Source organism: Bombus terrestris, chromosome 14, assembly GCF_910591885.1.
Source record: "Bombus terrestris chromosome 14, iyBomTerr1.2, whole genome shotgun sequence".
In the NCBI taxonomy this organism is placed as follows: domain Eukaryota; kingdom Metazoa; phylum Arthropoda; class Insecta; order Hymenoptera; family Apidae; genus Bombus; species Bombus terrestris.
This window is the reverse complement of record NC_063282.1, coordinates 11,304,600-11,330,144: the sequence shown is the minus strand read 5'-3', so window position 1 is coordinate 11,330,144 and position 25,545 is coordinate 11,304,600. Positions and strand designations below refer to the sequence as shown.

Sequence of the window (25,545 nt, the reverse complement as noted above, 5' to 3'; positions counted from 1 at the left end):
AATACTGGAATATCTTGGTTCGTAGCAGGAGATCGTGACACGATGCTTCTTCGCAACCGTTAGCGGGCAACTGAAAGGGCTCCACCGTCTGGAAAATTACTCGCGGTCAGATTTCGTTGTTATATTTTGTCGGCTGCCAATTCATATAATCAAAACGAACCGAGTAAGCGAGAAAGTAAATAAATGTTGGAGCGATACGAACGATTCACATAGAAAAAGCGTCCTAAACGTGACGCGCTCGTAATAACCTCGAATAGAATGCTTTCATTGATAACAACGCGCCTTTTGGAGTTGACGAAGAATTTTTCGAATATAATAATTACATAGTATCGTTTCTATAGTACACGCTTCACATAGCCTTAAGTGAATTGTAGAAATCCTTTTCATAAATGCTTCGATAAACTATATTATTTGATAAACAAACTGAATCCTCTTAAACACAGCTCATTCCCATCGCCTGAATGAAAAATATCATTTACCCTTGTTAATTATTCATTTATTCATACATCCACTGCAAAATATAATCGCATTAATTTAAACAAAACCTCATGCTTGACGCGAGCGTTACGAAATAATTGATTAAATAGCCAATGTGACTCTAATTAAATTACTACGTTTAACTTGACATAAAAAAATAATAAAAATAAAAAGACGGCTATCTACTATTCTTTATGGTCTATAAATATAATCAAGATTCGCATAGCGAAAATAAAGATACGGTAAGTGTTCGTATAAGAGAAATAATCTGTTAATTTCTCACAAAAAAAAAGAAAAGGAAATGTTGGTCAGTGCTTGCGCAGACAGTCGATGTGAGGGTTCGATAAGAGAAATTCCTACTCTTTTACGGCGTAAATCTGATTCGAGATGCAGAAGAAAATATCCTAAGAAACCTTAACCACTCGTTTATGGTCTGTAAATTACGGATCGTTTATTATTAGAGACTATTTCGAAAGAAACTGAAAGGCTTAAGGTCGAGAAAGGAAGGAAGAGATCGAAGGAAAAATCTCGAAAAAAAGAGAGACAAGATATGAAAAAAGAAGAGAAACATAGCGAAAGATGACGATGAGGTGAAGAACAGTTGAATAAAAGAGTGAAAGGAGATAGGAGAATGTACTTTCGTGTGGACTTGTAGGAGTGGAAGGCAACCCTGCGGGCAGCCAATCAAATAAAGTAGTCCGAGGTTGCTTTGCTGGATGCAAATTCGGCCCCCGTGGGCTTTCTGTTTTCCCCTCCTTCCCTTTCTATCCCTCTCGCCAGTTCGCTGCGCTTCTCACCCTCTAACTCTGTTGGAATCTGTACACGAGCTTCTGGGACACACGAAAATCCTCTAGCTACCCACCGACACCGACATATTCCCTCTACGTATTGTTCCATCCTGTGAGCTCTTTTCAATCTCGATCTACGAGAAAGCATTCTGCTCGCTTTTCCTCCCAACTCGATACACACGGCTTCTATAAACAACGGTTCTAAAAAGTGATAATTTTACAGATTTTTAATCTACTGTGAATATGTAATATCGTTAACAAAATCTCGAACTATCGAAATTGAAATGAAATTTGTATGATGACTCCGTTTATTTTCCAAAAGTTTCTTTACCATTTGTGATAGAATTTTTGTTCTTTGCGAATATGTATGAATTTCATATAAATTTCAAATCGTTGCATTGCTTGAAATAATTAAGAAGTTTCGCTTCCATCCCTCCGTCTGTTTATAAGTTCATTAAAATTCATAGAATTAAGATTTGGTATTTGTACAATGGAATTTATATCGTGAATGGTTAAGAGCCAATAAAACTTAATGTAATTATTATAATTAAAGACCGTATATATTAAATTAAGCAGCAAGAATTCTTAAAAATACGCGTACGCTAACACAACCTAAGTATGAGTTGTAGTAGTTCATTAATTTGTAATGAGTGATACTTCAAGGTGTTCCACGATCGAAGAAAATCTTAGCGATATCTGCTTAATTCTATGCACGAAATCCAAGCGACTAACGGAGCACGAAGATACTATATCGATCGAACCCGTGTATCTCTCCCAGTCTGTAACTTCCTTGACCAAGGTGTGTCTGTGTATAGATCGTAGTGGTCGTGTAAGAACACAGCGAACAACCCTGAGAAGGAATCGAATCACGAGTCCCGTTCCTAATTATGCCGTAATGAAAATAAATCGTTACATTTGTACGACTGTCGTGTTCCCTTAGACATTTTCGCGAGATCATTCTCCTCCTTCGTTTCACCCTTTTTCCATCGACGAGGAAAGGATTTTCTCTTCCTACCGGGAACTTCCTGATCGTCTTCTTCGGCTTCCGCCACGCCACCTGTTTGATTCTCTCCAAAGTACACTCGCTATCTATTTGTCTATTTCGGCGTTTCCACGCTTCTTTCCTCCCCATCCGGAAGTCCGCGACTTTGACAGGATTCAACTTCCAGCTAGTAGCTGGCTCACCCCGTCGCTGTCTCGCTTGAACAATCAATTCCAATTTCACGGGAATCTCTTTTAAATTTTGCATTTTCCGTGTTTCGCCTCAGGACCGTCGCGTCGTCTGAGGCTTCCTCCGTGGCCAGAGGTATCCGACAAACAGAACGATACAACCTGGCTGGAACGACCAACTGCATCAGTGTTTCCCAACCTTTATCAAGTCATCTCACCGACTTTTTATGATAGGATAGATAATCCGTAATCTTACCTCGAATTCGTATAGAAAGGCATTTTTAATAGTCTGATCAAATAATTAAAATAATGTAAGACGTTTAATATACAGAGCGTGACAGGGCGCGTGTTACAACCAAATATTTTTACATGTGAAGCCTCGCTCTCGAAAAAGTACATGTCAAATATACTACTGGATTAAATACATTCAGAGAGAAGATCTGGATTTAGGTACGACAACACTAAATTGCAACACCTTTAAGTTTATTTGTAATATACCAGTAAGAGCAGCAGTATTATAATTATAATAGTAATAATTATAGCGCAATAGCTATTATGTACAACCAAACAAAAAACAAATTCTTATGTCGTAAGTTTAGGAAAATATTTTACATAGACGCATTGAATTTAAAACCGCTTAAAACGATGAACGACATTCATGTTCCCCCTTTTTTTCTTTTTACTTTACAATCCCCTTAGAACATCTTTCGTCGTCCTTTATACGGAAATGTACAGTGCTCAAACGCCACGAACACATCCTTTTTCTTTCATGATAAATTTACATATATACGATAGAAGAACGTTTATAGTAAAGAATAAATATATGTATATATGTGCACTTAAGTATCTCTTAACAAGTTCTGTCACCAATTAATCCTTACATATTATGACCACTATCGATTAAAATTGATTGCTCCAAAAATCGGTGTTCGATCCTTGTACTCACGCTAAAAAATCATGCTCATTCACATCAGAAACGCTTGTCGAATTAAGTAGAAAGAAGACAAAATAAAAGAAAAATTTATTATCTAATACACGCGACATAAGGGTACCTGCGATCGCTACAACAACGTTTCATGTCGGATGTATGGTACAATAAGGTTTCTTTCACGCTGACCAGCCATTGTAAGCTTTTTCTTAATAACAACGAGACAACATGGAAACTTTACATCGACAAAGTAGAAGATATTTTCACTGACGTTCTTATTAATCTACACTCCTTTTTCTTCGTTTCGTGTTCCCCTAATCATAAACTTGTGTATAACGTTACAGTACGTAAAAGAATGTTAATGTTTCGCACAACACCGACACATATCTAGCGTACTACAATCCCCTTAATTAACTAAGACCTAAAGATAACGATATTGGAGAACTTGCTGCGAGATACGAATTGCATCTGACTTCGCTCTGTACAACGGCGTTATCCGTAGAGAGATTCGAAACGGTTTTTTTTGTAGATTACCAGAAATCACAGATCGATCGAATGAAATTTCAACAAAAACCAAATCATCGATGGTTCCTCGAGTTTAATATACAAACGTGCGAAGCTCAGAAAGAAAGTGCATGCAGGAATGAGTCTTTGACTCGTTGAAAAATCGTAATGAAAATTTCAGCGATTCATCTCGCGAAATACACGGCGAAAAATTTGAATCCTGTTTCCACAAGTTTGTCCATTGTTCAACGTATTATGACGTTATCAAAATCCGTCCACGAAGAAGAAATCTCTTTTTACGTATCGCGAAACAAGCGAACAAAGGAAAGGAAGGAATATTCACCGAAGGCACTCCAACTTGTTGCGCCCAGGAACTGTAGTCTCGCTATTCTCGCGATGTCGTTAGATACATATAATCGTCGTCGCCCGAGAAAAAGAACAATAAATAAAAATCGTATGTTTCAAATTCAATCAATCGAATACTACAAACTCTTCATCTTTTAAAATTTTCAATGCGAATGATATTACACGAATCCACGATAATGCAAGTATCTACGATACAAGAAGGCGCGTATAAGCGTATACTCGCGGCAACGGAAAGATTCGTTTTTCCTTTAGATCTCAATAAAAAATTCTATTTTATTCATTTATATTTTCATGATCTATTATTCCTTTCCTCTGTGCTCTTCATATTCCACACATGTTATAATAATAAAATCTCGAACTCGTTTCTCGCGCTTCCATTTTTTCGCTTTCCTCTCTGACCTCGGGGACACGATATACTGCATACGTTAACCTTCCAGGAAAGGGAATATAAATATATTTCACGGGATCTGGCCCTGTACTACGACGAGATTCAGTCACTAGTTATCCCGTTTCACGTCCCGATCCTCCAATCCCTAGTTACTCGTTAAAACCTAACACCTGACCACCAACTGGCGTCAAAATACTCTCCCTGTGCTCTCACCTCCCCCCCCCCTCTCTCCATCTATCTATCTATCTTTCTATCTATGTATCTATTTGTTTCTATCTCTGACTGAAGTATGAGCCCTTTTTCAAGATACTTGGATATCGAACTGTTCGAAAATAGACGTATTATCCCGGCCATGTATGGTCCATGTTGAACGATACGATCTCTTCTCCTCGATTTCAATTGTCAGCAAACCTCGAGGTCTTCGGTTCCAAGACGATCTATTCGCAGATGCTGCCGCGCTGAAATGCCAACCTCTTCTCCTGGACTATCCTGACTATGCAATTGGCATGGCTCGAGGCGTTTTAACGTTTCTCTACTTGTCCTGACAGGATGTCGTTTCCTTACGCGTCGTCTCTGTAGCCTCGATCACCTCGAACCCTTCCGATGTAGAGGTATCGGTGGATGATCCATTGTCTCCGATCTTCGAGGAGGAAGCAGCGTTCCTAGATACCCCCACCTCCTCTATTTTCGGTTGCGTGCTCGCCTCCGCGCTAGTGTTCGAAGCTGTTGACTCCGTGAGATTCTCTGTCGCTAAGATTCAAAGCAATGTTCAGCAGATCCCGGTGTAACGATACTGGGAGAAGCGATGCATACAAAAAGCCATGGGAAGATTGGAAAACGAAATTAAGTGAGTAATTAGGCAGTAGAACCGTGACGAGCTGGGATCAAGATGAATGGAAAAACACGGTGATACATTTAAGTAAGCGTGGCAGCGGGCGTGAAACATTCTTGACATGCTAGGTCTAATTAACCCTTTGAGTATTCGTGTCCCGAATAATCTGAATATGAATATATTTCCTATAAACGATGCAAGATTTGCCATGATCGTTAGTACCAGTATGATGATTTATGTGGACGATATACATATATATAGCTTAAAAATTGTTCTTTTATGGAAGACCCAAGTATTTGGTCATGAATTGTCATGCCTCCTGTGTTGCCATTGTGCGTAAAATTTTATAGCATAGGAATAGGTTTTCTACAAACATTATTTACTAATACATAATTGGAAAGAATGAAAATTTGATCAACAGATAACGTGCTGATAATTGCTATCGTTTGTTCACACAATTGTATATTCGTTCAAGTTAGTATTCGAATTGATCAATACCTTACTAAGGTAGGAATTATTCGTTTTATTCGTAACTTTGCTTATACTTTCATCATCAGTTTATTTACGTAAATTGGATAGAATTAAGAGAGACGCATGGGTACGAAAATAAATGAATAACGAAGAAGATAAAAAAATATTTTGTCGTTCTATGTGAGCGTATCAAACAGCAGCGTTATCCGACTATGATAATGAGCGAGTTGTAAAAACAAACATCCAACTACAAAGTGTCTTTTATGAAAATTAATATTACATGGCGGATCAATGAAATGTGACCAAGGTATTTTTACGAATTTACATTCACTCAGTAAAATCATTCTCAGTCAGGATTCGGAAACAAAAATAGGTATTTTTGTTCCATAAAATGTGTGTTACATACAAATCATTATATCAGTAATTTTAATATAATTTAATGGAAAAATTATGGAAGAATCGAAATACGTACAACTGTTCGTTTCTGATAGAAGAGAAGGAAGATAAGAACCACTTTGCAATCTAAAGTCGCATCTAAAGTAGCTAGCTTGATAATCGTTTTCCCTTATGTCTTGCTTTATTTTATTATTATATATATTATATATTATATATTATATATTATATATTATATATTATATATTATATATTATATATTATATATTATATATTATATATTATATATTATATATTATATATTATATATTATATATTATATATTATATATTATATATTATATATTATATATTATATATTCCATATTATATATTCCATATTATATATTATATATCATATATCATATATTATACATCATATATCATATATCGTATGTCATATATCGTATATCGTATATCGTATATCGTATATCATATATCATATATTATGTATTACATATTATATTATATATATATATATATATATATATATATATATATATAAATATTATTAATCACAGTGACTGTAAAATATTCTACCATATTCATTATTTCACGATGAATTATTTGCAACAGAAATATATAAATTATATAAGTACAAATACTATTCTATGAATCCATTTCACTCGTTGAGAGAATTATGGACTGCTCGAATCACGGAGAAACATGATAAATAGAATTAAAAGGGGGGAAACTAATTGGTGCAAAGCATCAGTGCGAATTGATACATGATCATAAGGTGCCGTATGCTGAATGATACAAACGATTCCTGAAGTGACAACTAACTGTAGCAGGAGCTACAGAATGCACTTTCAACGTTGTATAATGTTTCAAATCGCATAGTTTTAGCAGTATACATGCATGCGTTAAGCACACGATCTCGGAACAACAAATGAAAATCAAAGGTGGTGTGTGAAAGGTCGAGGTGAGGAACTATGTAAGTGGTAGAATTAATGGAAATACGTTTTCTGTTTTTATCGAAAATATCCGCTTCTGCGCTTACATGGTTTGCCATTTCTACTCGTACATTACAAAGGAACACAAAATGATATATCTAAATTATCATCTACTTCTACCTTCGTTATTTACCTTTGTTATTTTGTTCTTCGGTGGACGAAGGGGTTGCTATTGTGATTTCGACTCGTTCCTCTAAATGAACAACGGAAGCGGTCGAATTCGACTCAGCTGGCGCTGGACTGGTCGATGATGTTTCTTGTGTCGGTTCAGGTTCTATGACACCTGCTGACTCTCGTGCTGGTGAAGGTTCAGGTGTTGCTTCTGTGCTAGTCAGTGCCCGATTTAGACTAGGCGAAGGTTGTTCCGGTGAAAGATCAGCCATGCCAGGCTGTGCATGATTGCGGAACAGGAGGTGCTGTAATTGAGCCTGCTGTAGGATCACGGGCAGCTCGTAGTGATGGAAGAAGTATAGCATCGAGTGCTAAAATTGGTACAAAAACGTGGATAAATAAACTGATTACTTTCTATTCAGCTTTTTTAATAAATTTCTGTGAAAAGATTGCATAAAGGCTGAGTCTGTAATAACCCTATAATAACTGACTCTAATTGTATGTCTCTAAGTCTCGACCAAAAAATTGAGATGATAATTTAAAAAGTCTTAGAAAGCCTACGAGATTTCTTCAAACGGTAAACGGTGTCCATTTTTCCAACTGGAATTTCGTTTTCAATAATCGATTAATAATCAAATTTAACATCATTGATTTGATGGCTTATTAAAACTACGATATTTAGTTTGTGAATTTGTGGCGGTCACTATCAATAGTGTTAGATAGAATATAGGTACGAGGCACACGGCCTCGTGATATCGGCTGTTCAACGAGATACACGCATGTGTGTGTCGCTCCTGCCCAACAAATTTATATGGAAATTCACCAAATTTGTTCTATACCGTTTCTCTCGTTCTCTCCGTGCCCTTCGAAAGCTTTGCGTCATCCATCTCTCTTTATCCCTCTTCATCATACTTCCGAACTCACCGCCTATCGCAATATCCTTATTCAACTGTAGTTACAAACATTCCACGCGTGTATATGGGGTATAAATAATTTCACTGTTACCGTAGAATAAATAAGAAAATTTCTACTGATACAATGAAGCAAGATTGGCCATTTTTGCTCCATCGAAATTCACCCTCCATTGCTAACATTGACGAAACTTGATTGGCCGAAATTGGCATAAAACTGAGAAAGTACGCAATAATTATTGTCTCTTGAACATGGTAAATAATATCAAAATTCTATGATGCACTCGACCATCTTTCTACAAAATATCTGACAACAGTTACATTTGTCGTCGTAACGTAATTCATCATAATTTATATAATAACAAATTGCTACTTTTTCTGAAATGTTTGTCGATAAAATATATTTAGAACATCTGTTGTACACGACTGTTGTGCAGGTGACAAGACAGAAAGAAACCTTAAGGTTAGTTCTATTATCTACCTTGTACTATGCTTTGGAATACTACGCTTTTATCCTACCCAATGATATCCATTTTCAGTTGAATGATCGATTCCATAAGTCACGTTGGTTAAGATAACACGTCATGTTAATCAAGATCCGATAAAACATTTACAAAGATTACTGATAACTTAGAAACAATAAAGTTTCAAGTATCTATTACCAAAGATGGTAATGCAGTCTTTACAGTCCTAAATATCATTTTACGTGGATATCGCTCTGATCATTGAAATTTTTCAAAAAAATTTTTAAGTCGATTCGTGGAATACCAGTCGCGGATTAATCCATAATTAACAAAGGACAAAGACAAATGTTCTCTCGATCCTTCATTTTCGCATGTTCTCGACGAATTATCGAAACGATATTGATCGATACGTTCGCGTTCGGAGCGACATACAAATGTAGCCAAGATTCTTCCAAGTGGCCCAGATTGAAGATCCAAAAAGAAGCAACGTCGAAATGAAACGCGTAAACCGATAACTTAAGAGAAACGAAACAGTAGAAGAAAAGGACGAGAGAAAAGAAGGGGAAAACCGGAGAAAGAGAAGAATTGGAAGAATGAGACAAACGCGGAGAAGTTGAATATAGAAAATAGATATCTCGAGACATCGGGCACCTGTCGTCGACATGAAGGAAATGGTACCCACGGTGATTCGTCCGATATAACGAAACGAATTTGCATCGTTTCAGAAAAAAGAACACATCTATGCGAGTGATAGAGTTGAACCGAGGCAGGCTGCCATCGGTTAGGTTCGAGGAAAAAGGATGGCCAGGATAAAACGATAGCTAGAGTGAAACACGTTACCGAGGAAACCGGATTTTCGTTTCCTGGATAATCAACGCCGATGACATCGATATCGACCAGCATATAATCACGCCGCGGGGCTAATCGTCCCGATTCTCTCACCTATATAGAAAAGAAGCGAATGGTTGGATGAGTGAGGATGAGGATAAGAGAGAGAGAAAGAGGGAGGGAGGGAGAGAATAAGCGAGAGCGAGGTAGGAGTCAAAACGATTCGGTTTAACCGATCATGTCTTGTTGCCCGGCGGGTTTTCGAATTTTCCCGTGGTCTGGCTTCTATTCATAAACTCGTTCCGGGGAAATAATTGCCGATCGTTGCTTGGCCGGCTGGTTGCTCTTGTTAACGAGCACCGCTTAACTATCGGCTGATATTAATCGCGACTAGGACAGGAGTAAGTAACTTAATTTCAGCGCTCGAGGAATATTATCGAAATTCGCGATAGCTAGATCACCTGATGATTAACCGGTCATTGAATATAACCCAAGACGAATACGAAAATCCTCGAGAAAAATATCGCTTCTGGAAAAATGATTTTTGGAATAGTAAGATAGGTATGTACTCTAAAATAGTATTCGATATACAGTGTATGTGATTTAAATAGTTTAATATTCTACATTAAACTACCTCCATCGAATCAAGCGATATTCGTACGAAAATTTGTTTGCATTTTTTCATAGAGGTATTGTTAAATTAGATATGTTGCAGATAAAGAAACAAAAACTTTGAAATACTTTCACGTTAGATTTAATCATCGATTTATTTATTAGTAAATTAGATTTAATTATCGGCTATAAAGTGAAACAAAAGCTATTAAGAAATGACGAATACTTTTTTTACTTTTTTCTTCCTCTTTTTTTTTTTAAGAACAAAGATATTGGATTTGATTTTTATCTTATTGGCGTAGTCTCGTTATTCATTTCAGATAACTACTTGACTATGTATTGCTTTTAAATGTACTAATTTTGGGCTTTTTTTAAACCATTCAACAAAACAGAAAATATTTGAACGCGTTATAATTTGTTCCACATAATTTTTCATAAAACGATATTTCTTTATTAATTAGTTAAACATATTTAATTATACATCAAACTAAATACGATCGACTTACCGTTACGTGTATCAACCATATTATTTTCTTCTAAAAATATCCATTTATCCGCGTAAATTCGCGATCTGCTCGAGATTATTACGAATTCCACCGTACTTTTAATACGCGATGGTGTCATAAAATGAATATTCCTTTTGTGAGCATATAACAGTCGAATCTGTTATTCATTCGTATCTTTTATCGGCTAATTAGCCGCTCCATTACACTTTAATGGTATTTAATTTTTCCACGCAAAATATATATACAGTACATACCGAACGCAATTATTAACGCAACAGCTAGCTATTGTAACGCCATTAGAGTAATAACTGTTAATACGCCCATCGCGATGATCTAATTATGATTCATTGCATTATCAAAATACGCTATCGAATCAGATTACCTAGGATATAATTGTTGTACTGAAAAATTTACTTTTTGGAAAATTCACCAATTTCATTTACGAAAACGAAATGTTTACGACTATATAGTTAGTCTTTCTCATTTACCGATAAAATAATGAAAGGAAATCAATTATCAAGGTATGCTATATCGTTCATTTAATTTAAAATTTCTTCAGTAAACTTGAAATTTGCAATCAACAATTAAGACAATTACGAATGACTAATACATATACGATGCGAAGTAAATACTGATTCGTAGAAAAACATGACGAAATATTGAGTTATACATTTCAAAAAAAATTGCAAAACATTTGTATTCGTGTTAAATCCGCTCTTTATCAGATCTCCAAGAAACAGTAATTTCGAGGTGATAATGACAATTTCATCATCCATTGTTCTTATGAACTAATCTAATCAAACTAAATGAAACATACTCATTGCAGAGACTTAATCAAATCTTAGTCTCTTAATCGAAGATATGATCTCTTTTTCTGACAAAAGACAACATATCTTATGATACGATTGAATATGTAGATTAGATATATAACTAAATACATTTAATAACAAATTAATTTTGTATTATTAACGTATATCGATATAGAGCTGATTGGTTAATTATTACAACAGGTATTGTTTTCGCAAAATATTATCAAGCTAGATGCAAGGAAAATTATAAATAACATCCGTGGGGATAAATAGGATTACGAATATCTGAAAATTTTCAAGAGTAAATGGACTCGATTCTGAACGTTATAAAGATGTATGTACAATGTACAATGTATTCGGAGAGAGAAAAAGAGAGAGAGAGAGAGAGAGAAGGAGAGAGAAAACTAAAGTAAAGGAGAAAACTAGAACTGAATGGTATTTATGCCCGCTCACTGAAATCCTAAGTTGGCATTAAATTATTCTCATTGATTGAACTGTCAGGTGCATTGTCCTGGTCGCGTTTACGTAACTTAAGTTTGAGCGATGGCAGGGTCTAGACTGCAAAGCAATGGCTCTTCATTCGCTATCGTTACTGTCAATAGCAGAACTTTCACCAGAAGCCACTATAATTCCTTGTAAAATATTCGTCTTTCGTTTTATATCGTTCGAACTGACGGAAATCTATCTCTGAACACCTAATTATTAAATCTACCGCGAAAAGAACTCGGCAATATAGCTCACTATACACCACTATAGACCACGACTCTTCTGGACTGCATAACACCTCTTTTAATTTCTAATAATGTTGTTGTATTTTCATTCAGATATTATAACAACGATTCAAAGTTTTAATCAACTTTGCATAAAATCTGTCTTTAGATAAAACATGAATGTGAAAAAATGTAACTAAAATTTTGTTCATTCGGTTACACTTATTTGAGTCACAATTAGTCTTTCTCATCTATCAAAACGAATCCACCCTGTAACGTTCCCCGTCATTATGGTTCTCATCGATTTAATTCAGCCGGCTTCAAACGTCCAATCGAACAAGCTCTCGACCGCACAAGAGAGAAAACATATTTTCACGCACGACGAACATCCGGGGCTAAGCAATTTGAAAGGCAAACACATTTGCAGCCCTCTTGAGAAATTCACGATCGATGTCAGAAAGGAGTGATCGATCGGTAGACGGTAGACGCCAAAGGGGAAAAGTACTCCGTGACATAATTTCTAAACGCGTGTGCTCATTGTTTGTGCAGAGTTCTTTGATAACCACCTCGAACGACCACCACTGTTAAGTTAGCCAGGAATATTTATTTGGCCGAGTACTTCTCAAGTAGGTCGCAAAGCATTCTTGATTAATGCGCAGGTTTTCAGTACTAACGAGAACAAGTGTTCTTGCGCTTTCTACTTGTATTCCTGTTGGAACCGCTTACGATTATTTTACCATCCACGGCGACTGCTCGTTTGCGTCTTAATCCAGAAACATTTTACCCAAGTACACGCAATGCTAGACTTTGAGATATTCTCATATTGTTCTCTTGTTAAATCGGTATATTTTAGAACTGTTTAACTAAATCTACTTTCTTTTAAAAAATTATTAACGACGTCTAATAAACGTAAGTCTCTGGTATCGTATTCTTTCTTTGTGCTTTTTAATTGTTAAGCAAGGCTAGTGAAGATATACTACCGAAAATTGACTGAGTTGCGAAGAAATGAAGAAAATTATTTGCTTAAAAATGTATCTTAAGCGACGATATCAGTTGAATCATAAAATAACAATAATAATAGTGTTTATTTGTAATTAACGGGTAAGAAAGCATTTAGTTACATATTACTACAATTGGCGATTAATGATTACGGACCGTGTTGCAAGCTGATAGTTTGAAAAAACCTAAAGATTTACAAAACAAGTCAATAATATTACAAAACTAGTTAGCAATTATGTATACATAATATTTAACAATTTGAGGTAATTAGTTGGATAGGGTTCGGATTTAAAGAAAGTAGAGAAATGTAGAAGTTTATACTTCGTGTAAGGTATTAGGGAAGATGATCATGCTATGGTGCGCCGCTGCTCAACGGTCAATAACTCAGACGGGATTGAATAGTTTCGTAATCATGACAATACTAAGACATAGGTGTATTAGTTAAATATGAGGCGAATCTAAGAAACTTGGCTTATACTGATTCTATTTGGATAATCTGATTTTTGTATTAAAGAGATCAAATAACATAAACGTGTTCAAAATGAGGACGAACTAAAGAATTATAGGAGCACGGCGTACGTAGTGCAGAAATATTGAGAAAAAATTTAGCGGTACGATAAATAAAGTGAAGTGTTTTGTATGAGGTATGAATTACAATACTTGTTGGCAGTGAACTTGAAAAGAAAGGTTGTTAGAAAAGAATATTCCACGATCGCGAATGCGGTTGACGATGGATAGGTAAAGGCGAGTTTACGATTGAAGTGAATTATATTGCGTTTGGAATTGTTAATTTCTAATCTGTTTCTGGTGCATTATTAAGTAAATCTATCAAGATCCCTCTACAGGATGGTTGCATTTTTCACACACGCAATTACTCGATAAATCTTGACAAAAAGTAACATTTTGTTGTGCAAGAAGACAGAAGAGATACCATTTATAGAGAAGATAAAAATTAGCGGACCAAAATGGGATCCCTGAGGGATATCTAAGAGAACAGCAATTGGCTTCGAGTAGCATTCATTAAATTTAATAATTTGAAGCCTGTTAACGAGGTAACTATACTGTATAGCTAGGATAGGTTAACATTGAAGCCAAGGGATTTAAGTTCTAAAATAAGAATTACATGGCTAGCAGAGTCAAAGACTTTACATAGACCAGTATAGATCGAATCCACTTGTAAGCCATTCTCGATCAAGTTTGAGGTGAAATGTTGAACCAGAGACAAAGTCATGTTTTGTTTGTCAATTATTAAATTTTTAAGATACAGTGGGACGTGATTAATAAATTTCGGTTGCCTTTTATGGTCTACATCTAAACATTGATTGATTGATATTATAAGAATGAAAATTTAAAACAAGATAGTATTACAGTAGAAATTTGTATTACTACATGTAAACATTGTACTTTTATAATTTTTATTCTGTGAATATTATTTCGTAAATTTCTACTCTCCATAGTCATCGAACAATATAATATGCAAGAAAATTCTTACACCAACCATTTATCAAAAAAGATACTTACCTGTATGAAAAGCCAAGATGTAACAAGGGCCAAGCTGCTGTACTGCCCATTAAATCGGTAATGATATGCGTAGAAGGAGAAGTGATAGAGGTAAAAAAATCTGAAACAAAAATTATTTCGTCTATAAGAAGAAAGCATGCGGTTTTACTTTAAGTATTATATCGTATTTCTATCAACAACAATGTTATTTAACAGATTATATAATTCCCCGATATTTACAATATAGCGGTACTCGTGTAACAACATGGAGGCTTTATCGATCAAATCATATCAGGTTCCTGCTTATTGAAATATCAAGGCTGGCACGTTATCTGGGACGTCATTAGTATGACTGGAAAATTATAAGTAATGCCACATTTACAATTTTTCTCATGATTAAATTTTTATACATAAAACTAAACGAAAATTCCGTCAAAAATTAAAATACGAAATAACAGTTTCTAATAACAACATAGCAATATATCATTTACAACATCGCCGTTTAGATAAAAGAAACTGATAGTACATTTAAAACAATAACGATTTACTTAATAATAGTGATACTCAGTGAAGAATGATTGCGGAAAACATTTAATAATCAGATTTAATAAATATATTATTCGTAATCGTTGCAGTTACAGTAGAGCAGAAATATTATAAAAACACGTAAAGATAGCTACGTAGTAATGTTAATAGCTATTAAGTAATGACCATCTATTTATTATAATTTATCGAAACGTTTTTGTATCGTTATAGACAGGTTATTTCGTTTACTAACGTCCATGCGGTAATAAAATATTTTTAAACCGGCGAAACTTTCCGATTTCGCGTCTCGAAAAATCATAAAGTTCTTTCTCATCGCGTCAAGAATTAATCCACCTCTAGTTTATGGTAAATAAAACACAGAAACATTTTATCTCTTAATCTTCTTCTAACTTAATTACTTGTTACGGTATTTCGTGCTACCGCGTTCGATGAACAAAGTCGCAAAGATTTTTCTTCATAATGCTTGCAACTGTCCGAAACAAGATTTTAATTTGTTTGTTGAAAAATTTACGTAGTAACTAGCAATTTATAAACTCATTATTAGAGCAATTAACTTACTTTACTAACTCAAAGAACGTTCCATTTATTTCTTACCTTTTAGTAAAGAATGAGAACCACTGATCCATAGAATATTGAAAGTTTTTTCGTGCCAAATTTCGTGTTTTCCTCAATGATCATAAAAAGGACGTAGGATGACTTTTTTTACTTTCCGCCTCATCTTACGGTGGCCCTTGAGGTGATAAGGGAGGGGTTGTAATCAAGTGATTTTTACGAGTAGCTGTTACGGGGTAGCCAATATTTGCGGTTCAGGGTGGAGTTCAGAGTGCAACACCAACCTTAAGTGAGGAAGAGGTGGCATGCGAGGAAAATGCCAAGAAAAATGGTTATCGTATACACCCTCGATAAATAATCTGACTAATTTCCTAACATTTATGTTGAAAATTCCTTTAACTTTCCATAGCGCACCGTGGTAACCCATAAAATTTCTAGTAAATCTGCAGAAATCGCGATCCCAAAAATTTCGTTACAGATAGGGATGTATCTACTGACTAATTTACGCGATGCAACGCTATTTTTGCATAACATTTCCTTTCCCGTTAGCAAGTTATAAAACGTATAGGAAATAGTAAAAGAAACGTCTAATATCGAACATTTACGATATTTTCCAAGTTTAACGAAAATGACATGTGTCATTAATCCTTGACAAGCGATACGCAGAAATGTTTGTTATATTCAACCGATTATCATTATGCTTCGGGTGTGTATTCATGAAAACTTTATGATGAATTTAATCCTGAAGTAACTAATTTTACATATTAATGATAACGTGATAACCACGTTGTAGCGAAGTTGTTGCATAATTATATTTGACGTTCTGTATGAATATTAAATATATTCAGTTTAAATAGTTATAATTAATCATATGCAACGTACCGGAGACCTAGGAAAATAGACTACAACGCGAAAATGCTACGAGCAAATATCCTTAAACCATCGGTCGCTAAATTTCATATTATCATTTATAAATATAAAATAATCAGCGGCATAAAAGAGAAGCAAGAATACAATATCAAGCCGATCTTATCACTGACTTTATCATTGGTGATAACAGATTAAACTTTACACATGTTTGGAATACATTGGTAGTCGTTACTTAAACAACGACTATTTGTCCATAAACGATTCCATCTCAACGTACAACTCTGCCAAAATCTTACATCGTGCGAATTTATGTACGTCAAGCAACAGTCCAAGAGCATTCTGCATTACATTTTACGATGCTGTCAGTCGTAAAATACAGTTTAGGCGTCCGGTCCGTTCCGATTTTCGGTTTAGTACGCAAGTTACGCGAACATCTAGTACATCGAGATAATCAGATCAAGGATATATAACCTAGATCACACAACATAACAGGTGCAAACCTTTATAGTTTTCTTTCGTATATAATTCTGCAGAAGTAATGAAATATCTACAGAAATTGAAGTATTTCATTTCCCCAAGCATATTTATTGAAAAAGTAATATTTTTGGATATATCAAGCAGAGTGATAGTTTAGTAACGGATATAGAAAGAATAACATGTTTATTATTATTTTAATAATAAATTTACCTCTATGATATTAATTCGCAACATCGATTAGTTTAGAGTCGATGAACCAAAGACACTATATTTGAGTAGATACTACCAGTCAGATAGCCTTGGCCAGACAACGAGAAATTCGTCCGAATGGATGATACATTCTCTACGTTTGCATAACAGGATAATTCGATTTTAACGTAAGCGCCGAAAAAGTAGAAAAAGTGGAAAAGCATAAAAATAGGAGGATAGAGTGCAGAAGGAAAAAAGGATAAGAAAGAATGCACGTTCAAAATCCCGAGTTACGTATTCCGGGGACATAGCCTCTAAAGTGTCCCACGCTCAGGGAACCGCAACCATCCGACGACGATTCATACGTCTTTCCCGAGAATAGTAAAGGTAAAGAGGGGACTGGAGACTCTCCAAACGCATTCTGAATTCAGTGAATAGCACTGCCCCTTCTCTGGATCGCGAGAAGGGATACCTTCGGACCTTGACGTAAGATTTCTACAAGTTACCAAGTTCCGGTCCATTCCTTTGAATTTTCTCGTGCGATAAATCCTATCATTATCGTATCAGCTGTTTGTCTATGTATCTTTAAATGGCTCGATGATTCATTTATCGATACACTTATATGATATCTATAAATATTGATAAACAGAATATATCTATAAATTAATAAACAGAAGTAAATTCTTTTATTAGTTTGAGAAGTAAGCTACGAAATATTCGTCTAATATTGATATTTAAGAAAATCATGGTTTGATAGAAATATTGAAATAGAGATATAGCTGTAGATTTGTAATTTGCAATTTGCAGTTCATCGTTTCCGAGCAGTGAAGATTTACGATGCAATATAGGAGTCTCTGGGTGGAGCAGATCACACGAAATGGTTTCGCCAGGGTGTACTTTGTCTTTCGTTCACTTTCTCCAAGGGCTCAATTCATGATAGCCCAACATACCGACAATGGATTTACGATACACACCAGCCGACAGTTTCCTATAAAATAGCCGCTCTGAAATATCGAGATGGCTCGTATTTAATTCACTTCGGGCAACATTTTGCGTAATCCGGAGAATAAGGAACAAACAAACTTCTAAATATACCAGTAGACTTGAAACAAAAGACAACGTTGCGTAACGCTGATGCGGTTAAAAGAAAGGTGGCTTTCAATGGACGAAACGGATATCCTTCAATGTTTTTCTATACAATGATTCGGAGTATTATCTTCTTCTGCCAGGTATATTACCAGACAATTGTCATCACTTCATAGAAGCGACAAAAAGATAAAGAAAAATGAAAACCGGAAAAAGGAAAACGGCAAAGTATATTGTGATGATGTAAATATAAAAAAATAAATGGTATTAGATAGAGACAAAACAGTCAAGAGAACAAAAAATAAAGACGAACGAGAAAAAAAGAAGAAGAAACAGAAAAAAAAGAAGAAGAAAAAGGAGAAGTAGAGGAAAAAGAAGGCAAGAAGGGCTATTCAATGGGGGTGTGACCGTCTCCATAACTGTACGGTCCACTCGACTAACGTAAGTATATTGTCAATCAATCCACGGTATAAAAGCAATCTGAGGTTCGGTCGACGGGGTGGCAAGATCCCGTGGGGCGTGGATGGGCCGGTCGAGCCAAGGATCTAAGGAACAAGAGAAAGAAGAGTTGCTCTGGAAAGGAAGAGAGTAAAGAGTGCAAACAATCCCCCCTTGGTCCTAAGAGAAGGAACGAACGGAAGAGAAAAGTTGATAGAAAAGGAGAAGTTCTTTACTCTGGCCACTCGAAGGGCCCTGCCCAACAAGTAGGATGAAACGAAACTCCTGCCAGGCTCTGATACCTATACTTATACTCGGTGGGCACGAGTGTACGTGCGTCGCGGGATATGTGTGCCGTATATAGCGAACGACCAGCGTAACCAAACGGATATAGCCAATACTAGGATATATCTAAAAACGTTGCCGGAAGACCTCGATGTTCTCGGGAAGGTGACGTGTCCTGCTCATGCTGAGTTCCGAGTGCTAGGAAAATATATCGATTCGACCAGCGGAAGAGACAATGATAGGAATAAAGATACTCAGATTCATGGACTTTCTTTCGATAGTTCGTTTAAATTTATCGATGACTAAAACGGGCATTTAAAATTGACTCGTTTCAAGTCTGACGAATCGGCCGTTTCGATTTATAAAGATTTTAGTTAATTTTCTTTCTTTCAAAGAACAGAAACGTGACAAGATTTTCCGATCAATCTAATTTGTATATAGCATATTTTCCTTTAAGAAGATGCTCAAAAAAAGAACAATGATGAAGAAATAAAGACGGCGATACCGACAGAAATAGCTCCTATCTAGGTAAGATAACGTAGATGACTTCAACCATGCACCAGCAAATAAGGTTACACATCCCTTATAACCCGACGGGAAGTTGTCTCTGCAGCGTCCAACAGAAAGTGGGCTGGAGTAGCGGAAAATGAAATAATATCGGCGCAAACACACGGGACTGGACGCCAAAAAGGCCGTGGAGAATAAATACGTAAGAGAGTTTACGGATGTAACGGTAGGAAAAGGATATTGAAAAGAAGAAAAAGAAGGAGAAGAAGAAGAAGAAGAAGGAGAAGGAGGAGGGGGAGAAGAAGTGGAGGAGGAGAAGAAGGAGGAGGAGGAGAGAAATTGGAAAGCAGGGAACGGAGGAAAGACGAGATACGTCGTGAGATCGTACCACGTGGCAAAGCTCTTTGGATACCGCAGGTTTTTCGACGTTGAGACGGCCAGCAAATCTGGATAATGTATTTACAGAATCTTACGTTGTGACCCGTCGCAGTCACGTAAAAATTGCTCGTACCATCTTTTTACCACGTCCTCTCGATCCTCGAGCTCGTAGTTTTCATGATAAATTTTCTTATCGGATATTGAAAAACAACGAATGCGAATTCGGATTTACAGACTACCGTGACAATATAAAAAAGACGAAAAATACGAAATAAGATCTAAACCACTCTGTGAGAATTGTTAAAGCAGATACACGAACCTCATAAAATCCGTTGAGTGCGATAGAATGATCTCTTTCAGGCGTGTTGAGCAAGCAAGGCGTAGTAAGAATCATTAATCATGCGCTACCACCTGTGGACCACCTCGAGTTACACTCGAGAAGTTCGAAAGAGAGGGACGAAGAAGAATGGAGTGGCACGAAAGCAGCCTCCCAAAGCTCGTACCAGTTATTGTACCGCTGGCAGGTTTATCCGGCCTTTAATGCGTCCCACTGCATTATACCAGTTATATACAAGGTCCGTGCTGTAATAATACAGAATAGAACGTGGAAATTGTTGATTATTCCACGGGAGTATACCGGATTACCGTACACCATGGCGTTGAATGTTACATCATGCTTCTGGAGTCAGAAAAAATGGCCACGGTAGCACAGTTACGCATTCTATTCTACGAGGACCAAAACCACTTTTACAATTTTATTATCACTTCCATTTCGTTCTTGCGAAGAAATATTTGATGTTCCAAGCAACCTGATAGAATTCAAAGAACACTGATATTTTACATGTGTAAACCTGTTTAATCTATCGAAATGCAGTTAGAGAACTCCGGCGTAGCTAGCATCGTAGAAACCAACATTAAAATTGATCGAATCGAAATGGACATTGGAAACTTCCGATAGAACATCTACACATCTATATGTACATGAACATCTATATGTACGCAAGTCACGAAACTCAAAACTTTCTCTAAAATGCACGAGATGGTAATCAACTGTCCCAAAGGATCACATCGATTGCTAGGGAAACGAGGATTCCCTTACGCATTTACGAACTCGTGACGGTCTCGAAGCAGATTCAGGAAGATCGATGATACGATGATCCGATAACCGTACGGTATGTCGTTAATATTTGATCGCGCTACGTCCAGAAACTTTGCGGTCACGCGTTCAGTTTGACGATCGCGATCCTTCCACTCACGGGACGATCGAATGTGTAATTTCCTCGCTATCTTTAATGAACGATTATTTTTAAAACCCAAACTGAGAAATATATTTTTCGAATATGCTGGTTAGTGAATATTTGCGCCGAATATTTGTGTACTTTCAGTTGGTTTTCTGAAAAATGAGATTGAAAGAGCGAAATTAATCGCAGAGAGAATAACGGTTAATATCTAAAGCAGCTGGTGTAGGTTAAAGCTAGTTTCCATTAATACACACCAGCAAAATAAACCGTTTTATTGTAGGTGTAAAAAAGCTTTCGCGACTACGTCGATTGCAAGTTAATCGTTTTCCGTAGGTCGGCTTTTACATCACCGAATAAAGTAAAATTGCTTATTTTCCCAAGACGATAGAAGGCAATAGAACCATAAAACGCGTCTTTGTAGGCAGCATAGTGACCACTTGGAAACGGTGGTGTGTGGCTGAATTAGAGTTTAAGAGATCGCTTGCTAGAGGCAAGCTGCTCGTGCAAATCGTCAACGGTCTCAATTGTGCGAGTTTCCATGTCTTTCTAAACGATTGTAAATACTTTCGAACATTCGAACGAATTTAACATGTTCACTCTTAAAATCGATTTACGATATCCCGATTTTTACACATCTTTTTTCACTTGAATTTGAACATATAAAGATTAAAATTCACTACATTAGAATCCACTTCGAAAATGTCTAAATCGTGATAATTGTTTGTACAACAAACACATAGATTCTGTTATTTACTGGCTCTTGGTTTAATAATATTACTAGCCAATAAATGAATATCGCACAAGATATGTAAAATAAATATAACATAAGACACTCTCTTTGCCTCCCTTTTCATGGTAGACTCGTTTTCTAAGTGCGTTGAAAAAAGCCAATCGCTAGGTGGTATATGGAATGACACAAGCGGTGCATTACGTTCCACTACCGGAATTTCACTTGTCATTAGATGACTTCTATCGCGTAAAATCGATATCAAAACCTCGTACCTTTTTGTTCACTGAATAAGAAGCACTTCTTCTAATGACATTAACAATCAATCAAAGATTCAAATTAATTACGAATCTGTCCTATAAAAGCATTTTATATCTCTGCAAAAATATCTTATTAAGGAAACAAATATGAACTGGTTAACCGATGAGCGTTCACATTAGCAACACAATCTCTACGAAACGAAAATAAAAAGAACACCATGCATCCGGTAGATTGCTAGATAAGCCATTTTCATGGAAGCATAGCAGAGGAGAGCAGAGGAGAGCAGAGTCGACAACGGCTTTCGTTGCGACGTGATACCACTCCACTAATTAGACATTAGCGCAACAAACAACCCCAAGGTACCGTGTACCTTGCTTCCACCCTGTCAACCACCTCCAGAAACCGCCCCAATCCTCCGGGCGGAATGCTCAAGTTACAAATTAACTTGCAGAGATCATCCGTTTCCACCTCGACGCTCACCGACGCCTATTCGGATCTCTCAGAGTTCGCTCCGGTGGAAATTCAAACACAGACAAAAAAAGAAAAGCGACACGATCCTGCGCACCCACGACTAGTGCTCTCTCCGTTAATGTATTTTAAATCTGCAGTATACGGCCGTGAAAAAGACTAAATCCATACTTTGAATCAATCTTTCTTACAAATATAGCATCAAAAAAATTTTCGAAAACAATTATATTGTTTGCTTGCTAGAACAGTGACAAAAAATCAGCAATTTAACATAATCGCACGATCAAATTATATTATTTAAGAAGAAAAGTGTGACGGCTTAACCATTTTCGAAGATTGAAAACTTCGAATAACTTAACTTACCTTACTCGCGTTTCGAGTAATTTATACCTTATTCTTATCGTGAAAAAGATAGAAAAAATATAGTAATAACAATCCTACAAATTACAAACCTACAATCAAGTCAATTGCAAGGTATCGTTAATCACGACAAGAGGTCTCAGAATTATCGTTTTCGCAATTCAGGGCTACAAGAAGGATGACGCGTTAACAAGTAAGAAACAACTCGATTGCACAAGATATTTTCAATTTGATCGCTCCGACGCTCTCGTAATTTCTTCCACCTTTTTCCGTCATTTCTTGTTTTTCTTCCTTTTTTCTTTGCCTCTCGGTAGACTAGACAAGATAACTATGACAAATGACGAATCACTGAGGCGTTTCGATTACGCAAGAAATCGGAAAGCTAACGAGGATTTTATCGATATGCGAGAGCACGACAACCATTGAACCCCATGGAAACGCCGCTTGTGAGCTATGCTACAATGCTACATATCTTCGCGTTCGGAGGCTCCGGGTGTTAAGGTTCAGACGAGAAGAAGGAAAACGGGAGAAAGATAGTGAAGCAGCTTGTAACCAGAGAGCCGTGAGAAATTCGAGAAAGAATGGGTGGGTCGAAGGATACCAATTATGAAAGAAATCACGGCTGATCGCGTTTAAGATGTGAAATTGCGTCCATTTTTGCCCTCAGCTTCATTAAGGACTTCGAATCAGCGGTAGAAGAGAAAAGAAAATAAAGCTAGAGGAACATATTTTTACCATTGCTGGTCTTTTTAACAAAGCTATTGTTCTCTCATAGATAAAGAAAAACGTCGTAATCATTAGTTAGGAGATACTTGTTATGCCAGGTCTTCTCATAAAATGATTTTTACGACATAAATTCCGAAAAAACATTGCAATTCATTCGACGGTTGGGTTTTAATTCTAACGAAGAAACAAAGAATTGTCCCAGCTGATCAAGTACACGCAAGTTTGTGGCAAAAGCGTTTCGAAAAATACCGTAGAAGTTAAAGAGCAGAGGATAACCGGATTTTTATAATTGAAGGAAGCTTCGACCGTCTGGGTGTGACCGTACCCTGGCAACCGAGCCAAGGCTTTGCCTTCACCGAACCTTAGAACTGCAAGAAATGGTAGAGGGGATGAAATTGAAAAGAGGAAAGCGGAAGAAGAAAACGGTAAGGGAGAGAAAGAGAGAAACGAAGGGGAACCTACAATGCTCTCTCTACTTCCACCGATCTTCCCTCTCCACAATCGCCCCTTCGTAATTAACCTCCATTACGGCAGTTTTCTGTTACTCAGCCATTCCTGTCCGAACAGTCCCCTCCTGTTAACCACCCCCTGTTCGATCCACCAGAGGGATAGAGTTGCCTGTTTCCTAGGAAGCAGTAGATATCGGTTATAGTTTATTATTCTTCTAATGGAAAGCAGCAGACATCCTCCTAGTCCTTCTTTCCTCCCGCCAATCCAGCAACCACTCTTCACCCCGTTCATCGTATTCATCGTCGTCGATGTCTACGGTATGGTAGTGTCGTAATCGTCTTACGCTTTCCGAGCAAGCTCCTAATTATCGCGAACTCCGCCTCGAGATACATTTCCATGGATATCTGGTACGGAGAATTGCGGATTTTCGGAGTATGCGAGATAATTAGAATTATAACGAATAATTGGGGGTCGCGACTCATTGCTTGAATAAGCTTTAACTTTGTCTTTTGACTGTCTTCTAACCGGTGAAACACTGGAGCCGGTTCGCAATAGCCTCCTAATTATCAGCAACATTAACACTTATATGAATTTACGTAATGAATAAATTTCACGATTTCAATTACACTCGTGTCAAACGCGTATACGATACGTTACTGAATATTTTAACGCTACAACTAACGAACTAATTCTTCACAGTAATTTTATAGATACATAATATAAATCATATACTCTAATCTATAAATTTCGGTCGAACTTTTTCCAATTAAATCGCAAGTAAACGCTAACGATATGTGATTCGTGGCGAACATAAAATTGTCTGCTCCGTGACTGAAGAAATTGGGAAAACATCGCGTAACTATGGTAGAGCAAACATCAAGGAACTAGAGGAAACTTTGGAGTATCCGACAAGATGAAGGAACCATGGCGAGAACTTCTTCGGCTGAAAAGCTTCCGTATCGGTATTTATACGTTAAAGGGTAGCGAGCCGGAGGGTGGAGGAGGAAAGGGAAGCACGGCGCCATTACTATGCAAATAGATTCAGAGTGACACGACGAGAATGGGCCATACCCCGGTGCACCTAACTGGCGCCCGTCAGGACACCATTTAATAGTGTAGTTTCGCCTGCACACGCCGCCGCACTCGCCAACCGAGCGCCACCCACTGGTCGAGCCACCCACATCAGATCTCCCCGCACTCTCCGTACCTCTCGCTTCCGCCAT

The 25,545-nt window shown here is 36.8% G+C and overlaps 1 protein-coding gene across 3 annotated transcripts in view; it reads right to left on the bottom strand.

The window, feature by feature from the left end:
* Positions 1–2,901: 2,901 nt before the first annotated feature.
* LOC100647924 (membralin) overlaps positions 2,902–25,545 on the bottom strand; it is a 65,373-nt gene continuing 42,729 nt past the window's right edge. For all 3 annotated transcript variants that reach the window (XM_003393334.4, XM_012312407.3, XM_048411772.1), the window contains exons 11-13: positions 14,783–14,882; positions 7,445–7,793; positions 2,902–5,371 (exon numbers count right to left, since the gene is read on the bottom strand). In XM_003393334.4, the coding sequence (XP_003393382.1) occupies positions 5,154–5,371; positions 7,445–7,793; positions 14,783–14,882 (667 nt within the window). In that variant the 3' untranslated portion in view covers positions 2,902–5,153. The remainder of the gene's footprint in view (positions 5,372–7,444; positions 7,794–14,782; positions 14,883–25,545) is intronic.